The following is a 25,277-nucleotide window of genomic DNA, read 5'->3' on the forward strand; positions in this document are numbered from 1 at the left end:
AGAACCGGACCTGTGCGATCGGAGCCGGACTTTGTAATCAGAACCGGACCTGTGTGATCGGAGTTGGTGGGCGCAACAAGGTAACGTTTCTCTAAGACAGCGGCTACATAGTCCCCATAATGTGGCTGTTCCATGGTGCGCTTCCTGCTGCGACCTGCAGATGGCGCTGATGTCCTGCTCATGATGCCAGGGGCGCCACTTGGCTGCTTTGGGACCCCCGCCCGCAGCTGCGCAGGGGGAGCTGAGTGTTTATCTGCAAAACGCAACTTGAGTTTTGAAGCAGCACTTGAAGAACTGCAATGAAACCTGAAGAAGCTTCAGAGAGGCTGAGACTTCACAAGACCCCCAAGCTGCAGAGCATCTCACCCCAGGGGAGGCAGACTGTGTGCAGCCCCGCAGCAGAGTCCTGTGCCGCTGGCAGAGCTGAGCACCGGGAGCAAAGCCGGTACAGGTGAGGAGAGGAGCCGCCATCGCTCCACAGGGAGAGAGATCCGTGTGTCAGGAAGCAGAGAGCATTCCTCTGCTGGAGCGGTGTGGGGTCTCCGCACAGATGGCGTCTCCATTACACGGGGTCACCGGCATCACCCACTAATGCGTTACCCAGCTCCGACCGACGCACCAAAAGGCAGAAAAGTATCACCAAACTTCTCTGCACAGGGAATTTACAGCATGAAATAATCTCCCCGGAGTATTGTAAGATGTCTGTGCAGCCAGGGCTATAATATCCAGGGAGCGTGAGCCGCAGGGCTATAATATCCAGGGAGCATGAGCCGCAGGGCTATAATATCCAGGGAGCATGAGCCGCAGGGCTATAATATCCAGGGAGCGTGAGCCGCAGGGCTATAATATCCAGGGAGCATGAGCCGCAGAGCTATAATATCCAGGGAGCGTGAGCCGCAGGGCTATAATATCCAGGGAGCATGAGCCGCAGGGCTATAATATCCAGGGAGCGTGAGCCGCAGGGCTATAATATCCAGGGAGCATGAGCCGCAGGGCTATAATATCCAGGGAGCGTGAGCCGCAGGGCTATAATATCCAGGGAGCATGAGCCGCAGGGCTATAACACGACCCAGGGAGCGAGAGCCGCAGGGCTATAATATCCAGGGAGCATGAGCCGCAGGGCTATAATATCCAGGGAGCGTGAGCCGCAGCGTTATAATATCCAGGGAGCGTGAGCCGCAGCGTTATAATATCCAGGGAGCGTGAGCCGCAGGGCTATAATATCCAGGGAGCGTGAGCCGCAGGGCTATAATATCCAGGGAGCGTGAGCCGCAGGGCTATAATATCCAGGGAGCGTGAGCCGCAGGGCTATAATATCCAGGGAGCGTGAGCCGCAGGGCTATAATATCCAGGGAGCGTGAGCCGCAGGGTTATAATATCCAGGAAGCGTGAGCCACAGCGTTATAATATCCAGGGAGCGTGAGCCACAGGGCTATAATATCCAGGGAGCGTGAGCCGCAGCGTTATAATATCCAGGGAGCGTGAGCCGCAGGGCTATAATATCCAGGGAGACGGAGCCGCAGGGCTATAATATCCAGGAAGCGTGAGCCGCAGGGCTATAATATCCAGGGAGCGTGAGCCGCAGGGTTATAATATCCAGGAAGCGTGAGCCGCAGCATTATAATATCCAGGGAGCATGAGCCGCAGGGCTATAATATCCAGGAAGCGTGAGCCGCAGGGCTATAATATCCAGGGAGCATGAGCCGCAGGGCTATAATATCCAGGAAGCGTGAGCCGCAGGGCTATAATATCCAGGGAGCGTGAGCCGCAGGGTTATAATATCCAGGGAGCGTGATCCACAGCGTTATAATATCCAGGGAGCGAGAGCCGCAGGGCTATAATATCCAGGAAGCGTGAGCCGCAGGGTTATAATATCCAGGGAGCGTGAGCCGCAGCGTTATAATATCCAGGGAGCGAGAGCCGCAGGGCTATAATATCCAGGAAGCGTGAGCCGCAGCATTATAATATCCAGGGAGCATGAGCCGCAGGGCTATAATATCCAGGAAGCGTGAGCCGCAGGGCTATAATATCCAGGGAGCATGAGCCGCAGGGCTATAATATCCAGGAAGCGTGAGCCGCAGGGCTATAATATCCAGGGAGCGTGAGCCGCAGGGTTATAATATCCAGGGAGCGTGATCCACAGCGTTATAATATCCAGGGAGCGAGAGCCGCAGGGCTATAATATCCAGGAAGCGTGAGCCGCAGGGTTATAATATCCAGGGAGCGTGAGCCGCAGCGTTATAATATCCAGGGAGCGAGAGCCGCAGGGCTATAATATCCAGGGAGCATGAGCCGCAGCGTTATAATATCCAGGGAGCATGAGCCGCAGCGTTATAATATCCAGGGAGCGAGAGCCGCAGGGCTATAATATCCAGGGAGACTGAGCCGCAGGGCTATAATATCCAGGGAGCGTGAGCCGCAGGGCTATAATATCCAGGGAGCGTGAGCCGCAGGGCTATAATATCCAGGGAGCGTGAGCTGCAGGGCTATAATATCCAGGGAGCGTGAGCCGCAGAGCTATAATATCCAGGGAGCGTGAGCCGCAGGGCTATAATATCCAGGGAGACTGAGCCGCAGGGCTATAATATCCAGGGAGCATGAGCCGCAGCGTTATAATATCCAGGAAGCGTGAGCCGCAGGGCTATAATATCCAGGGAGCGTGAGCCGCAGCGTTATAATATCCAGGGAGCGTGAGCCGCAGGGCTATAATATCCAGGGAGCGTGAGCCGCAGGGCTATAATATCCAGGGAGCGTGAGCCGCAGGGCTATAATATCCAGGGAGCGTGAGCCGCAGGGCTATAATATCCAGGGAGCGTGAGCCACAGGGCTATAATATCCAGGGAGCGTGAGCCACAGCGTTATAATATCCAGGGAGCGTGAGCCGCAGGGCTATAATATCCAGGGAGCGTGAGCCGCAGGGCTATAATATCCAGGGAGCGTGAGCCGCAGGGCTATAATATCCAGGGAGCGTGAGCCGCAGGGCTATAATATCCAGGGAGCGTGAGCCACAGGGCTATAATATCCAGGGAGCGTGAGCCACAGCGTTATAATATCCAGGGAGCGTGAGCCGCAGGGCTATAATATCCAGGGAGCGTGAGCCGCAGGGCTATAATATCCAGGGAGCGTGAGCCGCAGGGCTATAATATCCAGGAAGCGTGAGCCGCAGCGTTATAATATCCAGGGAGCGTGAGCCGCAGGGCTATAATATCCAGGGAGCGTGAGCCGCAGCGTTATAATATCCAGGGAGCGTGAGCCGCAGCGTTATAATATCCAGGGAGCGTGAGCCGCAGCGTTATAATATCCAGGGAGCGTGAGCCGCAGCGTTATAATATCCAGGGAGCGTGAGCCGCAGCGTTATAATATCCAGGGAGCGTGAGCCGCAGGGCTATAATATCCAGGGAGCGTGAGCCACAGGGCTATAATATCCAGGGAGCGTGAGCCGCAGCGTTATAATATCCAGGGAGCGTGAGCCGCAGGGCTATAATATCCAGGGAGCGTGAGCCGCAGGGCTATAATATCCAGGGAGCGTGAGCCGCAGGGCTATAATATCCAGGGAGCATGAGCCGCAGCGTTATAATATCCAGGGAGCATGAGCCGCAGCGTTATAATATCCAGGGAGCGAGAGCCGCAGGGCTATAATATCCAGGGAGCGTGAGCCACAGCGTTATAATATCCAGGGAGCGTGAGCCGCAGGGCTATAATATCCAGGGAGCGTGAGCCGCAGGGCTATAATATCCAGGGAGCGTGAGCCGCAGGGCTATAATATCCAGGAAGCGTGAGCCGCAGCGTTATAATATCCAGGGAGCGTGAGCCGCAGGGCTATAATATCCAGGGAGCGTGAGCCGCAGCGTTATAATATCCAGGGAGCGTGAGCCGCAGCGTTATAATATCCAGGGAGCGTGAGCCGCAGCGTTATAATATCCAGGGAGCGTGAGCCATAGCGTTATAATATCCAGGGAGCGTGAGCCACAGCGTTATAATATCCAGGGAGCGTGAGCCGCAGCGTTATAATATCCAGGGAGCGTGAGCCGCAGGGCTATAATATCCAGGGAGCGTGAGCCGCAGGGTTATAATATCCAGGGAGCGAGAGCCGCAGCGTTATAATGTCTGGGTACTGTCCGCTGAGCTGCTGTATCTAAGTCTGTTGAGCGTGCCGCTGAGCCACTCCCTCTGATCCGGTCGTATGTAACATGTTTCTATGCGTGGTGCAATGGTGATGTGTTTTCCAGGGCAGGTGTAATGGTGGAGACCTGATCCGGAGCACAGGGGCAGCACAGGAGGAGTCACGGACCTGCGCTGATACAATCTCTGTCTGTGCTTCTGATCTGCAGGGTAACGAGCCGCCGTTCCAGCGCCTCATGTGACTGCCAGTGTCAGAGATGCGACAGGATCTGTCTCTCTTCCTATTGTCCTTATTCCTTCTGGAGGACGTCTCGGCCGGGAGCTGCCCGGACAACTGCAAATGTGAGAAGGAGCCGAGTCACAGCGTCACCTGCAGGAACCGCTTCACCGTGCCTCAGCTGCCGCGCAACACTGAGATCCTGTAAGTACCTGACCGCTAACATAGTCCATAGATCGTAAAGTCCGGCCAGAACTTCTCAGACTGACACCACTTTGGCTTTTCACAATGTCACTGCTCCAGTTTTTATATTTCTAGATTAGAGAGTTAACAGATGATTCACAATAAATTGCAGTCATTCATCGCCATGAAAATGAACATATTCACAAAAAAACACTTCACTGAACTTCATCCCTGCCACAAGGTGACCAGCTTACATCATGCTAATGATCTCTTCCTTAGCTCAGGAGAAAGAGTTAACAAGGACAAGGAAGCCGATGTGACTCTGTCATGCTGTTTGGATTATAAGAGGAACCTGGTGGCTTTACACCAGCGCTGGTGCTTAAAATCATTGTCTTCTTGTGTTGACCTCAGACACAAAATGAGCACTCATCATTGCTTCGCATCAAAAGGCCTTTACAGGCAAGGACATTGCTACCTGTAAGATTGCCCCTCAATCAACCATTTACCAAATAATCAAGAAGTTCAAAGAGAGCGGTTCAATTGCAATAAAGAAGACTTAAAGGCGCCCAAGAAAGTCCAGTAAGTGCCAGGACCGTCTCTTAACAACATTCAGCTGCGGGATCGGTTTAGCCCCAGTGCAGAGCTTGCTCTAAAATGGAAGCAGGCTGGTGTCAGTGCATCTGCACACTGTGAGGTTAAGGTTTTTAGAGGCTGCCTGGTGTGAAGAAAGGCAGCAAAAAGAATAAGGGGCAGGAGTGTGGCGAATAAGGGGCAGGAGTGTGGAGACTAAGGGGCAGAAATGTGGAGACTAAGGGGCAGAAGTGTGGAGAATAATGGGCAGGAGTGTGGAGAATGTGGGGCAGGAGTGAGTAGAATAAGGGGCAGAAGAGTGGAGAATAGTAATAATTTGCTCCCGAAAGTTGGCAGTGTTTACAAAAGATATACAAGATATTATAAAAGAGACAATTTACATATATGCATAAAACAGTTATTAAAATAAAAGGGGTAAATAATAGCAAAACCTGCGCCACGAGGTGATGGTCTCAGATTCTGTGGGGCGGACGGCTCCCCAGAAATTAGGTGTGATTCCTCCACGCAGCGAGGAGTGCTTGCGTCTTGACGTCCATGGGTTGGAATGAGCCAAAGATGGACGTTCTGGGTTTTTAGTAAAGAGTCAAAACACTAGGACTCACCCCTGTTGTTTACCTCACACGGGGGCTCGGTTTTGTGAACCCACCCAGCTGCACAAGACATAAAAATCCTTCATTTTTCATATCTTTGCATGGGGGTGCCCACATCCAAGATAGATACATCATGTTTGCCGTCACCAATATTCACGACGATTGATATCAAATATGATATTTCTATGATGTTCAGAAGCTCAGAACCCATTTCCTCGGTTTCTGGTGGTTTCCCAGTTATGAAAGATACACCATCATAACTGAAAAAAAGGTGAACATCCCAAAAATGTGGTCCATGTGTTTGTGACAGTCATGTGCATTATTAAACTCGACATTAAAAGTTTGTACAGTTACACAATAGGGCTTTGGAGGGGAAATCCAGTGTAGACCAGTATGCTTGCTCTTGGCTGAAGTTTATGGCGGTTATAAAAATTCCTTGTTTGGGGGAAGCAAGAGTTGAGTTCTATGGAGGTCCCTTCCAAATTAACAGGGGGCGGAGATTTAAGACATCTCTGGCTGTCCTTTCAACATGTTTAAAACTAGGACAAAAATACATTTTGCCTGATAGGGGGGCAGACTTTTAGAGAATAAGGGGCATTAGTGTGGAGAATAAGGGGCATTAGTGTGGAGAATAAGGGGCATTAGTGTGGAGAATAAGGGGCATTAGTGTGGAGAATAAGGGGCAGAAGTGTGAAGAATAAGGGGGCAGAAGTGTGAAGAATAAGGGGGCAGAAGTGTGAAGAATAGGGGGGCAGGAGTGTGGAGAATGCGGGGCAGGAGTGTGGAGAATGCGGGGCAGGAGTGTGGAGAATGCGGGGCAGGAGTGTGGAGAATGCGGGGCAGGAGTGTGGAGAATGCGGGGGCAGAAGTGTGGAAAATAGGGGGGCAGAAGTGTGGAGAATAGGGGGGCAGAAGTGTAGAGAATAAGGGGCAGGAGTGTGGTTGTCAGGCAAAATATATTTTTTGTCCTAGTTTTAAAAATGTTAAAAGGACAGCCAGAGATGTCTTAAATCTCCACCCCCTGTTCACTCGGAACGGACCTCCATAGAAATTTACTCTTGCTTCCCCCAAACAAGGAATTTTTATAACCGCCATAAACCTCAGCCAAAAGCAAGCATACTGATCTACACTGGATTTCCCCTCCAAAGCCCTGTTGTATAACTGTACAAACTTTTAATGTCGAGTTTAATAACGCACATGACTGTCACAAACACATGGACCACATTTTTGGGATGCTCACCTTTTTCCAGTTATGATGGTGTATCTTTCATAACTGGGCCCCCCCATGCAAAGATATGAAAAATGAAGGATTTTTATGTCTTGTGCAGCTGGGTGGGTTCACAAAACCGAGCCCCCGTGTGAGGTAAACAACATGGGTGTGTCCTAGTGTTTTGACTCCTTACTAAAAACCAGAACGGCCATGTTGGCTCATTCCAACACCTAATTTCCGGGGAGCCGTCCCCCCCACAGAATCTGAGACCATCACCTCGTGGCGCAGGTTTTGCTATTACTTATCCCTTTTATTTTAATAACTGTTTTATGCATATATGTAAATTGTCTCCTTTATAATATCTTGTATCTCTTTTGTAAACACTGCCAACTTTTGGGAGTAAATTAGTATTATTTACCAGCTTCGTTCTTCTTGTCCTATGTCGAGCAAACACGTTCCTCACCCGCTAATTTCACGTTACGTAATGGGTACCCGATCCACCTGTTAAGAGATCGGTGGTGGCAGCATACGGTGTATTTATGTGATATTGTGGTTTGCGGGTGGCTGGATTGAGGTATATATACGTTCCTGGAAGGAACTGGTGGTATATATACGTCATGTCACATCACATGCCACAATAGTCGACATAAATGAGAGCAGCTGCGCCCTGTTGCTTATCCTCGGTCAATACCGTCTTTGACCAGCAGGATAAGGGGGCGCCAGAGGGCTGCAAAGTCTGACCAAGTTTTCCTGACAATTGATGGCAGCGGTGGGATCATAGGACTTTAGTGATCTGGTTTGAGCAATCATTCCTCTCACTAAAAACTTGCACGGTTCTTACCTGGATCCTGCACAAAAGTTTTGAAGATGGAACTCAGTGTTTATTAGATCTGAGACAATACTGTATGTGTAGCAGTTACCCCTACCCTTCTTCGTTTTTTATTTTCTATTTTTATTTTGGTGATCATGGTCGTAGTTGGGGAGCTCTGGTTCAGCCAGCAGAAAAAGGACACTCTTATTGGAATATGTATAACCAAAGGCATTGACCCCCTCGGCAAAAACAAAGAACAAATGGTTGCTGCACTGGCACAACTGGAGGCAGAGCAAGCCCTTCTCCAGACCTCAGCAGGGCCAGGGGTCAGCCGAGATATGGACAGTACTGCTGCAGGGGTCCCACCTGTAGATGCACGCCGCTTCAGCGACCAGGGCAGCGTGGACCCCTATCTGCAGATGGCTCTACAGCAACTTCCTGCAGAGGATCATGAAGGACGGCTGAAAGTCAATCAGCAGCACCAGGAGGCTGCCGAGCGGCGAGCGGAGGCCTAAGCCCAGCGAGAGGCCGAGAGAGCCCAGCGAGAGGCCGAGCGAGAGGCCAAGAGAGCCCATCGAGAGGCCGAGAGAGCCCAGCGAGAGGCTACCGAGCGGTGAACGGGGGCCCAAGCTCAGAGGGCCCATGAACTGCAGATGGCCCAACTCGGGATCCCAGCATCCACCTCACGGAACTGTGAGACCGACAATGCGACCCTGTTTAAACCCCATCCAGAGCATTTTCCTGTGATGGAAAAGGACGGCGACCTCTACACCTTTCTGAGGGGTTTTGAAAAGACTTGCAGACAGTACCAGCTGCCTGTGGACCAGTGGGCCCGGTACTTAACTGCAGGGCTGCGAGGCAAAGCTCTGGGGGTGTTTGTGGCTCTTCCTCAGGGCCTAGATGGGAACTATGATGCCATTAAGCAGGCCCTAATTCAGAGGTTCCAACTGACTCCTGAGGTGTACCGTAAAAAGTTCCGGATACTCCAACGTGGACCGCATGACAGTTACAGCGATGTGGTGCATGGGCTCAGAACCAACTTCGAGCAGTGTATCCAAGGACTGTCAGCAACCACCTTTGAGCAGCTAAAGGACCTGATGGTGACAGACCAGTTCCTACATCTGTGTCCGACTGAGGTACGGCAGTTCGTGATGGATCGGGAGCCACCAGATGCCAATAAAGCAGCGCAGATAGCAGACACCTACGAGGCCAACCGGAGACAGGAGGTGCGGAAGCCGGTCGTCGCCAGCTGGAAAGGGGTAAGCCATCAACCACCATCCCTGCCTCTGCCAGCCGACCTTCCGGAGGCCTTTTTCCAGTTACCAATGCCCGGCCTGCATCTGATGCCCGCAGGTGTTATTTCTGCAACCAGACTGGTCATCTCAGCATCACTTGCCCAAACAAGCAGAGGAAGAACCCCCCATCCAAGGCCCCAGGGCCTAGTGCTTCAGTTCTTTTGGTGGGTGGGCCGGTTGGGAGGGCCTGTGAAAACTTGCAGTCTGTCACTGTGGGGGACACTGTCACTGTAGGCCTCAAGGACTCGGGGGTCGAACGAACCCTCATCCGACCCGAATTGGTGTCCGCTGAAGAGCTTATTCCGGAAAAGACCCTGACTGTCACCGGGATTGGGGGCGTCCGATGCCCCTTGCCCATGGCCCGGGTTTTTATTGATTGGGGTGCGGGGAGTGGGGTGAAGGAAGTGGGACTATCTGAAAACCTACCTGCAAATGTTTTGTTGGGAACTGATTTGGGGAGGATGTTTGCTTATTATGTCCCTGACACCCCTCCCAGATCTGATACGGTCGGTAAGGTTAATGCTGATAATGTGAATGTCAAAGCTTTACCTGATGATGATGATGATGATGATGTATTTGAAGGTACAGGAGAACTCAGCCATGTCACTCTGCGGGGTGATGTTGCTGAGGATCCCCTAGCAGGTGCAAGTGTCAATGCTATGGGTAATGGGGAGAGGCACGAGGACTATGAAGCAGGTGGTGCTGTGCCAGCGACCAGTGTCACAACAGATGGTGACCTGGCTGATGGTAGCTGCCCCATATGTAGCACTGTGCCTGAGGTAATGGAGGATGATGGTGAAGTAGTATTCATAGCCGTGCAGGCTGATGGGACCGTGTTATTCCCCGGGACGACGGCCTATATAGCCACTGTTACCCGCAGTCAGAGTGTCCAGAACGCAAGTAACGCACTGCCTTCTGGAACCTCCTCGGACAGAGGAATAACGGAACCAGTTATGGACCCAGAGCCGGCCCAGAGTGTCCCAGTGAGGACGTGGCCTTAACCTCACTTCTGGCTTCCACCAGCCAGGAGTTTCAGGCAGCTCTGCACTCAGATGCTAGCCTGGAGACGTTAAGGAGCCTCGCTGAGAAACCCACCTCCGAGTCAGATAAGGAGAGGGTATTCTGGGACCAAGGGAGGTTGTACCGGGAGACAGTTCCCTGTACACCCCAACAGGAGTGGTTGAGGGAAAGACAGCTGGTCGTCCCCTACCAATTCAGTTATGAGTTGTTGCGGATCGCCCATGAGATTCCACTTGCTGGACACTTGGGAGTCAGTAAAACCAAGGCCCGGCTGTCTCACCACTTTTATTGGCCCAAAATGGGGATGGATGTGGTGAACTACTGTCGCTCCTGTACAACGTGTCAAAGAGTGGGAAAGTCAGGGCCAGCTCCCAAAGCCCCCCTGATCTCTTTGCCAGTGATAGAGGAGCCTTTCCAGAGGATTGCTGTGGACATTGTGGGACCACTGGCCATACCCAGCAGGTCTGGAAAACGTTTCATCCTTACTGTGGTGGACTATGCTACCCGGTATCCGGAGGCAGTAGCCCTGTCCTCAATTAGGGCGGATAAGGTGGCGGACGCCCTCTTGGCCATCTTTTCGCGAGTAGGCTTCCCCAGGGAGATGCTTACCGACCAGGAGACCCAGTTCATGTCACGCTTAATGGAGGCCCTATGTAAGAAAATGCAGGTGCAGCATTTGGTATCGAGCGCGTATGATCAACCACCTGCTCCAGGGACTGGAGAGGTACACCGTGGCGTACCTGGATGATATTGCCGTCTTCAGTCCCACCTGGGAGGATCACCTCGAGCATCTGCAGCAGGTGCTCAGGCACATTCACCAGGCGGGCTTGACCATCAAGCCAGGAAAGTGCCAGATGGGCATGAACGAGGTCCACTACCTGGGGCACCAGGTAGGTGGGGGTATTCTGAAGCCAGAGCCTGGGAAGGTGGACACTATTGTGTCCTGGCCCACCACCAGGACCAAGAAGCAAGTGCAGTCCTTCTTAGGCACCGCAGGGTACTACAGACGCTTTGTACAAGACTATAATAGCCTTGCGAAGCCCTTGACAGGCCTCACCAAGAGGAGCCTACCCCATCCAGTCAAATGGACAGATGAATGCGAGGTGGCCTTTCGGGCTTTGAAAGCTGCCCTGAGCAGCTCCCCTGTGCTAAAGGCGGTCGACGGCACACGGCCATTCTTCCTACAGACCGACGCCAGTGAGTTTGGCCTCGGTGCTGTACTCAGCCAGGTCAACTCGGGGAACCAAGAACACCCCGTGTTGTACCTAAGTCGGAAACTGCTGCCGAGGGAAGTGGCCTATTCCACCATAGAGAAGGAGTGCCTGGCCATTGTATGGGCCCTGCACCGCTTACAGCCTTACTTGTACGGGCGCCCCTTCACTGTCGTGACTGACCACAACCCCCTGAGTTGGCTGCACACCATGTCCGGTGCCAACGGAAGGTTGTTACGCTGGAGCCTCACCCTCCAGCAGTACGACTTTACCGTTCAGCACCGCAAAGGCAGCGAGCATGGCAATGCCGATGGGTTGTCCTGATGAGGTGAGCCTCCAGAGATATGCCTGGAGGAGTACCAGAAGGTCCTACCTCCATAGCGCAGTCTAAAAGGGGGAGATGTCAGGCAAAATGTATTTTTTGTCCTAGTTTTAAAAATGTTGAAAGGACAGCCAGAGATATCTTAAATCTCCACCCCCTGTATACTCGGAAGGGACCTCCATAGAAATCTACTCTTGCTTCCCCCAAACAAGGAATTTTTATAACTGCCATAAACCTCAGCCAAAAGCAAGCATACTGGTCTATACTGTATTTCCCCTCCAAAGCCCTATTGTGTAACTGTACAAACTTTTAATGTCGAGTTTAATAACGCACATGACTGTCATAAACACATGGACCACATTTTTGGGATGATCACCTTTTTTCAGTTATGATGGTGTATCTTTCATAACTGGGAAACCACCAGAAACCTAGGAAATGGGTTATGAGCTTCCGAACGTCATAGAAATGTCATATTTGATATCAATCTTCTTGAATATCGGTGACGGCAAACATGATGTATCCATCTTCGATGTGGGCCCAACCCCCCATACCAAGATATGGAAGATGAAGGATTTTTATGTCTTGTGCAGCTGGGTGGGTTCACAAAACTGAGCCCCCGTGTGAGGTAAACAACATGGGTGTGTCCTAGTGTTTTGCCTCCTTACTAAAAACCAGAACGGCCATCATGGCTCATTCCAACCCAAGGACGTCAGACGCAAGCACTCCTCGCTGCGTGGAGGAATCACACCTAATTTCCGGGGAGCCGTCCGCCCCACAGAATCTGAGACCATCACCTCGTGGCGCAGGTTTTGCTATTACTTATCCCTTTTATTTTAATAACTGTTTTATGCATATATGTAAATTGTCTCCTTTATAATATTTTGTATCTCTTTTGTAAACACTGCCAACTTTTGGGAGTAAATTAGTATTATTTACCAGCTTCGTTCTTCTTGTCCTATGTCGAGCAAACACGTTCCTCACTCGCTAATTTCATGTTGCCTAACGGGTACCCGATCCACCTGTTAAGAGATCGGTGGTGGCAGCATACTGTGTATTTATGTGATATTGTGGATTGCGGGTGGCTGGATTAAGGTATATATACGTTCCTGGAAGGAACTGGTGGTATATATATGTCCTGTCACATCACGTGCCACAATAGTCGACATAAATGAGAGCAGCTGCGCCCTGTTGCTTATCCTCGGTCAATACCATGTTTGACCAGCAGGATAGGGAGGCGCCAGAGGGCTGCAAGGTCTGACCAAGTTTTCCTGACAGGGGCAGGAGTGTGGAGAATAAGATGCAGAAATGTGGAGGATAAGGGACAGGAGTGTGGTAAATAAGGGGCAGGAGTGTGGAGAATGTGGGGCAGGAGTGTGGAGAATGTGGGGGCAGAAGTGTGGAGAATAGGAGGGCAGAAGTGTGGAGGATACAAGGCAGGAGTGTGGAGAATAGGGGGCAGGAGTGTGGAGAATAAGGGGCAGAAGTGTGGAGAATAAGGGGCAGAAGTGTGGAGAATAAGGGGCAGAAGTGTGGAGAATAAGGGGCAGTGGTGTGGAAAATGCGGGGCAGTAGCGTGAAGAATAAGGGGCAGTAGCGTGAAGAATAAGGGGCAGTAGCGTGGAGTATAAGGGGCAGAAGCGTGAAGAATAAGGGGCAGGAGTGTGGAGAATAAGGTGGCAGAAGTGTGGGGAGTAAGGGGGCAGAAGTGTGAAGAATAGGGGGACAGAAGTGTGAAGAATAAGGGGGCAGAAGTGTGAAGAATAGGGGGGCAGAAGTGTGAAGAATAGAGGGGCAGAAGTGTGGAGAATAAGGGGGAGGAGTGTGGAGAATAAGGAGCAGAAGTGTGGAGAATAAGGAGCAGAAGTGTGGCGAATAAGGAGCAGAAGTGTGGCGAATAAGGAGCAGAAGTGTGGCGAATAAGGAGCAGAAGTGTGGCGAATAAGGAGCAGAAGTGTGGAGAATAAGGAGCAGAAGTGTGGAGAATGCGGGGCAGGAGTGTGGAGAATAGGGGGCAGAAGTGTGGAGAATAGGGGGCAGAAGTGTGAAGAATAGGGGGGCAGAAGTGTGGAGACTAGGGGGGAAGACGTGTGGAGAATAAGTGGCAGAAGTGTGGATAAGGGGCAGGAGTGTGATAAATAAGGGCAGAAGTGTGGAGAATAGGGTGGCAGAAGTGTGGAGAATAGGGTGACAGAAGTGTGGAGAATAAGGGGCAGGAGTGTGGAGAATAAGGGGCAGGAGTGTGGAGAATAAGGGGCAGAAGTGTGGAGAATAAGGGGCAGGAGTGTGGAGAATAAGGGGCAGGAGTGTGGAGAATAAGGGCATAGAAGTGTGGAGAATAAGGGGACAAGTGTGGAGAATAAGGGGACAGAAGTGTGGAGAATAAGGGGGCAGGAGTGTGGAGAATAAGGGGGCAGGAGTGTGGAGAATAAGGGGGCAGGAGTGTGGAGAATAAGGGGCAGAAGTGTTGAGAGTAAGTGGCAGAAGTGTGGAGAGTAAGGGGCAGGAGTGTGGAGAGTAAGGGGCAGGAGTGTGGAGAGTAAGGGGCAGGAGTGTGGAGAGTGAGGGTCAGAAGTGTGGAGAATAAGGGGCAGGAGTGTGGAGGATAAGGGGCAGGAGTGTGGAGGATAAGGGGCAGGAGTGTGGAGGATAAGGGGCAGGAGTGTGGAGAATAAGGGGCAGGAGTGTGGAGAATAAGGGGCAGGAGTGTCAAGGATAAGGGGCAGAAGTTTGGAGGATAAGGGGCAGAAGTGTGGAGAATAAGGGGCAGAAGTGTGGAGAATAAGGGGCAGGAGTGTGGAGAATAAGGGGGCAGAAGTGTGGAGAATAAGGGGGCAGAAGAGTGGAGAATAAGGTGGCAGAAGTGTGTAGAATAGGGGGGCAGGCGTGTGGAGAATAAGGTGGCAGAAGTGTGTAGAATAGGGGGGCAGACGTGTGGAGAATAACGGGCAGAAGTGTGGAGGATAAGGGGCAGGAGTGTCGACAATAAGGGGCAGGAGTGTGGAGAATAGGGGGGGCAGAAGTGTGGAGAATAGGGGGGCAGAAGTGTGGAGAATAGGGGGGCAGAAGTGTGGAGAATAGGGGGGCAGAAGTGTGGAGAGTAGGGGGGCAGAAGTGTGGAGAATAGGGGGGCAGAAGTGTGGTGAATAAGGTGAATGGAGTGTGGAGAGTAAGGGGCAGAAGTGTGGAGAGTAAGGGGCAGAAGTGTGGAGAGTAAGGGGCAGAAATGTGGAGAGTGAGGGGCAGGAGTGTGGAGAGTGAGGGGCAGGAGTGTGGAGAGTGAGGGGCAGGAGTGTGGAGAGTGAGGGGCAGGAGTGTGGAGAGTGAGGGGCAGGAGTGTGGAGAGTGAGGGGCAGGAATGAGTAGGATAAGGGGCCGGAGTGTGGAGGATAAGGGGCCGGAGTGTGGAGAATAAGGGGCCGGAGTGTGGAGGATAAGGGGCCGGAGTGTGGAGGATAAGGGGCCTTAGTGTGGAGGATAAGGGGCCTTAGTGTGGAGGATAAGGGGCCTTAGTGTGGAGGATAAGGGTGAGGAGTGTGGAGAATAAGGCTGAGGAGTGTGGAGAATAAGGGTGAGGAGTGTGGAGAATAAGGGTGAGGAGTGTGGAGAATAAGGGTGAGGAGTGTGGAGAATAAGGGTGAGGAGTGTGGAGAATAAGGGGCAGGAGTGTGGAGAATGCAGGGCAGGAGTGTTGAGAATAAGGGGCAGGAGTGTGGAGAATAAGGGGCAGGAGTGTGGAGAATAAGGGGCAGCGCTGGGAATATTGAGGTGTCACAGAAACTTCATGAATTTGTCAATAAAATGTAACAATGTGCGGAATGTTTATAATTGTCCGCCAGTAACCATAGAAACAGCGACTAAAAGAACGAAAACAGTGAAGCAGTGAAATATGTGAAAATCAAAATGTATGTCAGTCTGAAAACTTATGGACACAACTGTATAAGATCTAACCTGTCACAATGTATCAGTACTCCCGTCATCACTGAACCCAAAAATGTACAATTTAATCTCACACACGACATCACTCCCATCATTCATGTCCCCAGAAGCTCATAATCTAGTTTTCCTATCACCCCCATCATCCCTATCACAATGACTTTGCAGTACAAGAGTAGATGGAGGATATATTGTACGTATAGAAATGTGTGCAGTGGCTCTGGTGTCTGCCGTGTCTCAGGGATTGCTGGCATTTCTCTGCACCGTCAGCAATTAGTCGCCCTTGGCTTCATCAGGCTCCGCCGAAGAGCGGGAATTTACTGTATGGACTCACGTAAGAAAACTGATCTGCCCCTCCACTGATCTTCTCTCCTCTGATCTGCTCCACTGCTGATCTGCCCCTACGCTGATCTGCTCCACCGCTGATCTGCCCCTCCGCTGATCTGCCCCTCCGCTGATCTGCCCCTCCGCTGATCAGCTCCACCGCTGATCTGCCCCTCCGCTGATCAGCTCCACCGCTGATCTGCCCCTCCGCTGATCTGCCCCTCCGCTGATCAGCTCCACCGCTGATCTGCCCCTCCGCTGATCAGCTCCACCGCTGATCTGCCCCTCCGCTGATCTGCTAATCTGCTGATCTGCCCCTCCGCTGATCTACAGCTCCGCTGATCTGCCCCTCCTCTGATCTTTCCCTCCGCTGATCTGCTCCTCAGCTGATCTGCACTTCCAGTCTTCTGCCCCTCCGCTGATCTGCTCCTCCGCTGATCTGCCCCTCCACTGATGCCCCTCTGCTGATGCCCCTCCGCTGATCTGCTCCACCACTGATCTGCCCCTCCGCTGATCTGCCCTTCCACTGATCTACCCCTCCGCTGATCTGTTCCTCCACTGATCTGCCCCTCCGCTGATGCCCCTCTGCTGATCTGCCCCTCCGCTGATCTGCCCTTCCGCTGATCTGCCCTTCCGCTGATCTGCCCCTCCGCTGATCTGCCCCTCCGCTGATCTGCTCCTCCACTGATCTGCCCCTCCGCTGATGCCCCTCTTCTGTTCTGCCCCTCTGCTGATCTGCTCCTCCGTTGATCTGCTCCTCCGCTGATCTGCCCTTCCGCTGATCTGCCCCTCCGCTGATCTGCTCCTCCGCTGATACCCATCCGCTAATCTGCTCCACCGCTGATCTGCTCCTCCGCTGATCGGCCCCTCCTCTGATCTGCTCCTCCGCTGATCTGCCCCTCCGCTGATCTACTCCTCCGCTGATGCCCCTCCGCTGATCTGCCCCTCCGCTGATCTGCTCCTCTGCTGATCTGCCCCTCCACTGATCTGCACCTTCACTGATCTGCCCCTCCGCTGATGCCGCTCTTTTGATCTGCCCCTCCGCTGATCTGATCCTCCACTGATCTGTCCCTCCATTGATCTGCTCCTCCGCTGATCTGCCATTCCGCTGATCGGCCCCTCTGCTGATCGGCCCCTCCGCTGATCTGCCCCATCCCTGATCTGCCCCTCTGCTAATCTGCACCTCCACTAATCTGCCCCTCTGCTGATTTGCCCCACCGCTGTTCTGCACCTCCGCTGATCTGCCCCACCGCTGATCTGCAGAAGTGTGGAGAATGAGGGGGCAGAAGTGTGGCGAATAAGGGTCAGGAGTGTGGCGAATAAGGGTCAGGAGTGTGGCGAATAAGGGTCAGGAGTGTGGCGAATAAGGGTCAGAAGTGTGGCGAATAAGGGTCAGGAGTGTGGCGAATAAGGGTCAGGAGTGTGGCGAATAAGGTGGCAGAAGTGTGGAGAATAAGGGTCAGGAGTGTGGAGAATAAGGGTCAGGAGTGTGGAGAATAAGGGTCAGGAGTGTGGAGAATAAGGTGGCAGAAGTGTGGAGAATAAGGTGGCAGAAGTGTGGAGAATAAGGTGGCAGAAGTGTGGAGAATAAGGGTCAGGAGTGTGGAGAATGCGGGGCAGGAGTGTGGAGAATGCGGGGCAGGAGTGTGGAGAATGCGGGGCAGGAGTGTGGAGAATGCGGGGCCGGAGAGTGGAGAATGCGGGGCCGGAGAGTGGAGAATGCGGGGCAGGAGTGTGGAGAATGCGGGGCAGGAGTGTGGAGAATGCGGGGCCGGAGTGTGGAGAATGCGGGGCCGGAGTGTGGAGAATGCGGGGCCGGAGCGTGGAGAATGCGGGGCCGGAGCGTGGAGAATGCGGGGCCGGAGCGTGGAGAATGCGGGGCCGGAGCGTGGAGAATGCGGGGCCGGAGCGTGGAGAATGCGGGGCAGGAGTGTGGCGAATGCGGGGCAGGAGTGTGGCGAATGCGGGGCAGGAGTGTGGCGAATAAGGCGCAGACGTGTGGAGAATAAGGGGCAGGAGTTTGTATAATAAGGGGCTGAAGTGTGGTGGATAAGGGGAAGGAGTGTGGAGAATAGAGGGGCAGAAGTGTGGAGAATAGAGGGGCAGAAGGGTGGAGAATAGGGGGGCAGAAGTGTGGAGAATAGAGGGGCAGAAGAGTGGAGGATACGAGGCAGAAGTGTGGAGAATAGGGGGACAGGAGTGTGGAGAATAAGGGGCAGGAGTGTGGAGAATAGGGGGACAGGAGTGTGGAGAATAGGGGGACAGGAGTGTGGAGAATAGGGGGACAGGAGTGTGGAGAATAAGAGGCAGAAGTGTGGAGAATAAGGGGCAGAAGTGTGGAGAATAAGGTGGCAGAAGTGTGGAGAATAAGGTGGCAGAAGTGTGGAGAATAAGGGTCAGGAGTGTGGAGAATAAGGGTCAGGAGTGTGGAGAATAAGAGTCAGGAGTGTGGAGAATAAGGGTAAGGAGTGTGGAGAATAAGGGTCAGGAGTGTGGAGAATAAGGGTCAGGAGTGTGGAGAATAAGGGGCAGAAGTGTGAAGAATAAGGTGGCAGAAGTGTGGAGAATAAGGTGGCAGAAGTGTGGAGAATAAGGGTCAGGAGTGTGGAGAATAAGGGTCAGGAGTGTGGAGAATAAGGGTCAGGAGTGTGGAGAATAAGGGCCAGGAGTGTGGAGAATAAGGGTAAGGAGTGTGGAGAATAAGGGTCAGGAGTGTGTAGAATAAGGGTCAGGAGTGTGTAGAATAAGGGTCAGGAGTGTGGAGAATGCGGGGCAGGAGTGTGGAGAATGCGGGGCAGGAGTGTGGAGAATGCGGGGCAGGAGTGTGGAGAATGCGGGGCAGGAGTGTGGAGAATGCGGGGCAGAAGTGTGGCGAATAAGGGGCAGAAGTGTGGAGAATAAGGGGCAGGAGTGTGGAGAATAAGGGGCAGAAGTGTGGAGAATAAGGGGCAGGAGTGTGGAGAATAAGGGGCAGGAGTGTGGTGAATAAGGGGCAGGTGTTTGTATAATAAGGGGCAGAAGTGTGGTGGATAAGGGGAAGGAGTGTGGTAAATAAAGGGCAGGAGTGTGGTAAATAAAGGGCAGGAGTGTGGCGAATGCGGGGCAGGAGTGTGGCGAATGCGGGGCAGGAGTGTGGCGAATGCGGGGCAGGAGTGTGGCGAATGCGGGGCAGGAGTGCGGCGAATGCGGGGCAGGAGTGTGGCGAATAAGGTGCAGACGTGTGGAGAATAAGGGGCAGACGTGTGGAGAATAAGGGGCAGGAGTGTGGTGAATAAGGGGCAGGTGTTTGTATAATAAGGGGCTGAAGTGTGGTGGATAAGGGGAAGGAGTGTGGAGAATAAGGGGCAGAAGTGTGGAGAATAGAGGGGCAGAAGTGTGGAGAATAGAGGGGCAGAAGAGTGTAGGATACGAGGCAGAAGTGTGGAGAATAGGGGGACAGGAGTGTGGAGAATAAGGGGCAGGAGTGTGGAGAATAAGGGGCAGGAGTGTGGAGAATAAGGGGCAGGAGTGTGGAGAATAAGGGACAGGAGTGTGGAGAATAAGGGGCAGAAGTGTGGAGGAATAAAGGGCAGGAGTGTGGAGAATAAGGGGCAGGAGTGTGGAGAATAAGGGGCAGGAGTGTGGAGAATAGGGGGACAGGAGTGTGGAGAATTGAGGGGCAGGAGTGTGGAGAATAAGGGTCAGGGGTGTGGAGAATTGAGGGGCAGGAGTGTGGAGAATAGGGGGACAGGAGTGTGGAGAATAAGGGTGAGGAGTGTGGAGAATAGGGGGACAGGAGTGTGGAGAATAAGGGGCCGGAGTGTGGAGAATAAGGGGCCGGAGTGTGGAGAATAAGGGGCAGAAGTGTGGAGAATAGGGGGACAGGAGTGTGGAGAATAGGGGGGCAGGAGTGTGGAGAATAGGGGGGCAGGAGTGTGGAGAATAGGGGGACAGGAGTGTGGAGAATAAGGGGCAGGAGTGTGGAGAATAAGGGGCAGGAGTGTGGAGAATAGGGGGACAGGAGTGTGGAGAATTGAGGGGCAGGAGTGTGGAGAATAAGGGTCAGGAGTGTGGAGAATTGAGGGGCAGGAGTGTGGAGAATAGGGGGACAGGAGTGTGGAGAATAAGGGTGAGGAGTGTGGAGAATAGGGGGACAGGAGTGTGGAGAATAGGGGTACAGGAGTGTGGAGAATAGGGGGACAGGAGTGTGGAGAATAGGGGGACAGGAGTGTGGAGAATAAGGGGCAGGAGTGTGGAGAATAAGGGGCAGGAGTGTGGAGAATAGGGGGGCAGGAGTGTGGAGAATTGAGGGGCAGGAGTGTGGAGAATAAGGGTCAGGAGTGTGGAGAATTGAGGGGCAGGAGTGTGGAGAATAGGGGGACAGGAGTGTGGAGAATAAGGGTGAGGAGTGTGGAGAATAGGGGGACAGGAGTGTGGAGAATAAGGGGCCGGAGTGTGGAGAATAAGGGGCAGAAGTGTGGAGAATAGGGGGACAGGAGTGTGGAGAATAGGGGGCAGGAGTGTGGAGAATAGGGGGGCAGGAGTGTGGAGAATAGGGGGGCAGGAGTGTGGAGAATAGGGGGACAGGAGTGTGGAGAATAAGGGGCAGCGCTGGGAATATTGAGGTGTCACAGAAACTTCATGAATTTGTCAATAAAATGTAACAATGTGCGGAATGTTTATAATTGTCCGCCAGTAACCATAGAAACAGCGACTAAAAGAACGAAAACAGTGAAGCAGTGAAATATGTGAAAATCAAAATGTATGTCAGTCTGAAAACTTATGGACACGACTGTATAAGATCTAACCTGTCACAATGTATCAGTACTCCCGTCATCACTGAACCCAAAAATGTACAATTTAATCTCACACACGACATCACTCCCATCATTCATGTCCCCAGAAGCTCATAATCTAGTTTTCCTATCACCCCCATCATCCCTATCACAATGACTTTGCAGTACAAGAGTAGATAGAGGATATATTGTACGTATAGAAATGTGTGCAGTGGCTCTGGTGTCTGCCGTGTCTCAGGGATTGCTTGCATTTCTCTGCAGCGTCAGCAATTTGTCGCCCTTGGATTCATCAGGCTCCGCCGAAGAGCGGGAATTTACTGTATGGACTCACGTAAAAAAAATGATCTGCCCCTTCGCTGATCTGCCCCTCCGCTGATCTGCCCCTCCGCTGATCTGCCCCTCCGCTGATCTGCCCCTCCGCTGATCTGCCCCTCCGCTGATCTGTCCCTCTGCTGATCTGCTCCACCGCTGATCTGCCCCTCCACTGATCTTCTCTCCGCTGATCTGCCGATCTGCTCCACCGCTGATCTGCTCCTCCGCTGATCTGCCCTCCGCTGATCTGCCCCTCCTCTTATCGGCCCTAATGCTGATCTGCCTCTCCGCTGATCTGCACCTCCGCTGATCTGATCCTCCGCTGATGCCCCTCTGCTGATCTGATCCTCCACTGATCTGCCCCTCTGCTGATCTGATCCTCCGCTGATCTGCCCCTCCGCTGATACCCCTCCGCTGATCTGCTCCACCGCTAATCTCCCCCTCCGCTGCTCTGCTCCTCTACTGATCTGCCCCTCCGCTGATCTACTCCTCCGCTGATGTCCCTCCGCTGATCTGCCCCTCCGCTGATCTGCCCCTCCGCTGATCTGCCCCTCTGCTGATCTGCCCCTCTGCTGATCTGCTCCTCTGCTGATCTGCCCCTCCACTGATGCCCCTCTGCTGATCTGCACCTCCGCTGATCTGCACCTCCGCTGATCTGCCCCTCCGCTGATCTGCCCCTCCGCTGATTTGCCCCACCGCTGATTTGCCCCACCGCTGATCTGCACCTCCGCTGTTCTGCTCCACCACTGATCTGTCCCACCGCTGATCTGAAGAAGTGTGGAGAATGAGGGGGCAGAAGTGTGGGGAATAAGGGGGCAGAAGTGTGAAGAATAGAGGAGCAGAAGTGCGGAGAATAGGGGGGCAGACGTGTGGAGAATTAGGGGCAGGAGTGTGGAGAATAAGGGGCAGGAGGGTGGAGAATAAGGGGCAGAAGTGTGGAGAATAAGGAGCAAGAGTGTGGAGAATAAGGGGCAGGAGGGTGGAGGATAAGGGGCAGAAGTGTGGAGGATAAGGGGCAGAAGTGTGGAGGATAAGGGGCTGGAGTGTGGAGAATAAGGGGCAGAAGTGTGGAGAATAAGGGGCAGGAGTGTGGGGAATAAGGGGCAGGAGTGTGGGGAATAAGGGGCAGGAGTGTGGAGAATAAGGGGCAGGAGTGTGGGGAATAAGGGGCAGGAGTGTGGAGGAATAAGGGGCAGGAGTGTGGAGAATAAGGGGCAGGAGTGCGGAAAATAAAGTGCAGGAGTGTGGAGAATAAGGGACAGGAGTGTGGAGAATAAGGGGCAGGAGTGTGGAGAATAAGGGGCAGCGCTGGGAATATTGAGGTGTCACAGAAACTTCATGAATTTGTCAATAAAATGTAACAATGTGCGGAATGTTTATAATTGTCCGCCAGTAACCATAGAAACAGCGACTAAAAGAACGAAAACAGTGAAGCAGTGAAATATGTGAAAATCAAAATGTATGTCAGTCTGAAAACTTATGGACACAACTGTATAAGATCTAACCTGTCACAATGTATCAGTACTCCCGTCGTCACTGAACCCAAAAATGTACAATTTAATCTCACACACGACATCACTCCCATCATTCATGTCCCCAGAAGCTCATAATCTAGTTTTCCTATCACCCCCATCATCCCTATCACAATGACTTTGCAGTACAAGAGTAGATGGAGGATATATTGTACGTATAGAAATGTGTGCAGTGGCTCTGGTGTCTGCCGTGTCTCAGGTATTGCTGGCATTTCTCTGCACCGTCAGCAATTAGTCGCTCTTGGCTTCATCAGGCTCCGCCGAAGAGCGGGAATTTACTGTATGGACTCACGTAAGAAAACTGATCTGCCCCTCCACTGATCTTCTCTCCTCTGATCTGCTCCACTGCTGATCTGCCCCTCCGCTGATCTGCCCCTCCGCTGATCTGCCCCTCCGCTGATCAGCTCCACCGCTGATCTGCCCCTCCGCTGATCAGCTCCACCGCTGATCTGCCCCTCCGCTGATCAGCTCCACCGCTGATCTGCCCCTCCGCTGATCTGCTAATCCGCTGATCTGCCCCTCCGCTGATCTACAGCTCCGCTGATCTGCCCCTCCTCTGATCTTTCCCTCCGCTGATCTGCTCCTCAGCTGATCTGCACTTCCAGTCTTCTGCCCCTCCGCTGATCTGCTCCTCCGCTGATCTGCCCCTCCACTGATGCCCCTCTGCTGATGCCCCTCCGCTGATCTGCTCCACCACTGATCTGCCCCTCCGCTGATCTGCCCTTCCACTGATCTACCCCTCCGCTGATCTGTTCCTCCACTGATCTGCCCCTCCGCTGATGCCCCTCTGCTGATCTGCCCCTCCGCTGATCTGCCCTTCCGCTGATCTGCCCCTCCGCTGATCTGCCCCTCCGCTGATCTGCTCCTCCACTGATCTGCCCCTCCGCTGATGCCCCTCTTCTGTTCTGCCCCTCTGCTGATCTGCTCCTCCGTTGATCTGCTCCTCCGCTGATCTGCCCTTCCGCTGATCTGCCCCTCTGCTGATCTGCTCCTCCGCTGATACCCATCCGCTAATCTGCTCCACCGCTGATCTGCTCCTCCGCTGATCGGCCCCTCCTCTGATCTGCTCCTCCGCTGATCTGCCCCTCCGCTGATCTACTCCTCCGCTGATGCCCCTCCGCTGATCTGCCCCTCCGCTGATCTGCTCCTCTGCTGATCTGCCCCTCCACTGATCTGCACCTTCACTGATCTGCCCCTCCGCTGATGCCGCTCTTTTGATCTGCCCCTCCGCTGATCTGATCCTCCACTGATCTGTCCCTCCATTGATCTGCTCCTCCGCTGATCTGCCATTCCGCTGATCGGCCCCTCTGCTGATCGGCCCCTCCGCTGATCTGCCCCATCCCTGATCTGCCCCTCTGCTAATCTGCACCTCCACTAATCTGCCCCTCCGCTGATTTGCCCCACCGCTGTTCTGCACCTCCGCTGATCTGCCCCACCGCTGATCTGCAGAAGTGTGGAGAATGAGGGGGCAGAAGTGTGGCGAATAAGGGTCAGGAGTGTGGCGAATAAGGGTCAGGAGTGTGGCGAATAAGGGTCAGGAGTGTGGCGAATAAGGGTCAGGAGTGTGGCGAATAAGGGTCAGGAGTGTGGCGAATAAGGTGGCAGAAGTGTGGAGAATAAGGGTCAGGAGTGTGGAGAATAAGGGTCAGGAGTGTGGAGAATAAGGGTCAGGAGTGTGGAGAATAAGGGTCAGGAGTGTGGAGAATAAGGGTCAGGAGTGTGGAGAATAAGGTGGCAGAAGTGTGGAGAATAAGGTGGCAGAAGTGTGGAGAATAAGGTGGCAGAAGTGTGGAGAATAAGGGCCAGGAGTGTGGAGAATGCGGGGCAGGAGTGTGGAGAATGCGGGGCAGGAGTGTGGAGAATGCGGGGCAGGAGTGTGGAGAATGCGGGGCCGGAGTGTGGAGAATGCGGGGCAGGAGTGTGGAGAATGCGGGGCAGGAGTGTGGAGAATGCGGGGCAGGAGTGTGAAGAATGCGGGGCCGGAGTGTGGAGAATGCGGGGCCGGAGTGTGGAGAATGCGGGGCCGGAGTGTGGAGAATGCGGGGCTGGAGTGTGGCGAATGCGGGGCCGGAGCGTGGCGAATGCGGGGCTGGAGCGTGGAGAATGCGGGGCCGGAGCGTGGAGAATGCGGGGCCGGAGCGTGGAGAATGCGGGGCCGGAGTGTGGAGAATGCGGGGCTGGAGTGTGGCGAATGCGGGGCAGGAGTGTGGCGAATGCGGGGCAGGAGTGTGGCGAATGCGGGGCAGGAGTGTGGCGAATGCGGGGCAGGAGTGTGGCGAATGCGGGGCAGGAGTGTGGCGAATAAGGCGCAGACGTGTGGAGAATAAGGGGCAGGAGTTTGTATAATAAGGGGCTGAAGTGTGGTGGATAAGGGGAAGAAGTGTGGAGAATAGAGGGGCAGAAGTGTGGAGAATAGAGGGGCAGAAGGGTGGAGAATAGGGGGGCAGAAGTGTGGAGAATAGAGGGGCAGAAGAGTGGAGGATACGAGGCAGAAGTGTGGAGAATAGGGGGACAGGAGTGTGGAGAATAAGGGGCTGGAGTGTGGAGAATAGGGGGACAGGAGTGTGGAGAATAGGGGGACAGGAGTGTGGAGAATAGGGGGACAGGAGTGTGGAGAATAAGGGGCAGGAGTGTGGAGAATAAGGGGCAGGAGTGTGGAGAATAGGGGGACAGGAGTGTGGAGAATAAGGGGCTGGAGTGTGGAGAATAGGGGGACAGGAGTGTGGAGAATAGGGGGACAGGAGTGTGGAGAATAGGGGGACAGGAGTGTGGAGAATAGGGGGACAGGAGTGTGGAGAATAGGGGGACAGGAGTGTGGAGAATAGGGGG

General features: G+C 53.4%; 1 protein-coding gene across 2 annotated transcripts in view; it reads left to right on the forward strand.

Moving 5' to 3' along the window:
* The first annotated feature begins 225 nt into the window (after positions 1-225).
* Positions 226-25,277, forward strand: part of TSHR (thyroid stimulating hormone receptor) — a 408,340-nt gene continuing 383,288 nt past the window's right edge. For both annotated transcript variants that reach the window (XM_073637466.1, XM_073637467.1), the window contains exons 1-2: positions 226-451; positions 4,332-4,543. In XM_073637466.1, the coding sequence (XP_073493567.1) occupies positions 4,380-4,543 (164 nt within the window). In that variant the 5' untranslated portion in view covers positions 226-451; positions 4,332-4,379. The remainder of the gene's footprint in view (positions 452-4,331; positions 4,544-25,277) is intronic.

This window comes from Phyllobates terribilis, unplaced genomic scaffold (genome assembly GCF_046119375.1).
Source record: "Phyllobates terribilis strain yellow unplaced genomic scaffold, ASM4611937v1 Scaffold_7__3_contigs__length_470593459, whole genome shotgun sequence".
Classification (NCBI taxonomy): Eukaryota; Metazoa; Chordata; class Amphibia; order Anura; family Dendrobatidae; genus Phyllobates; species Phyllobates terribilis.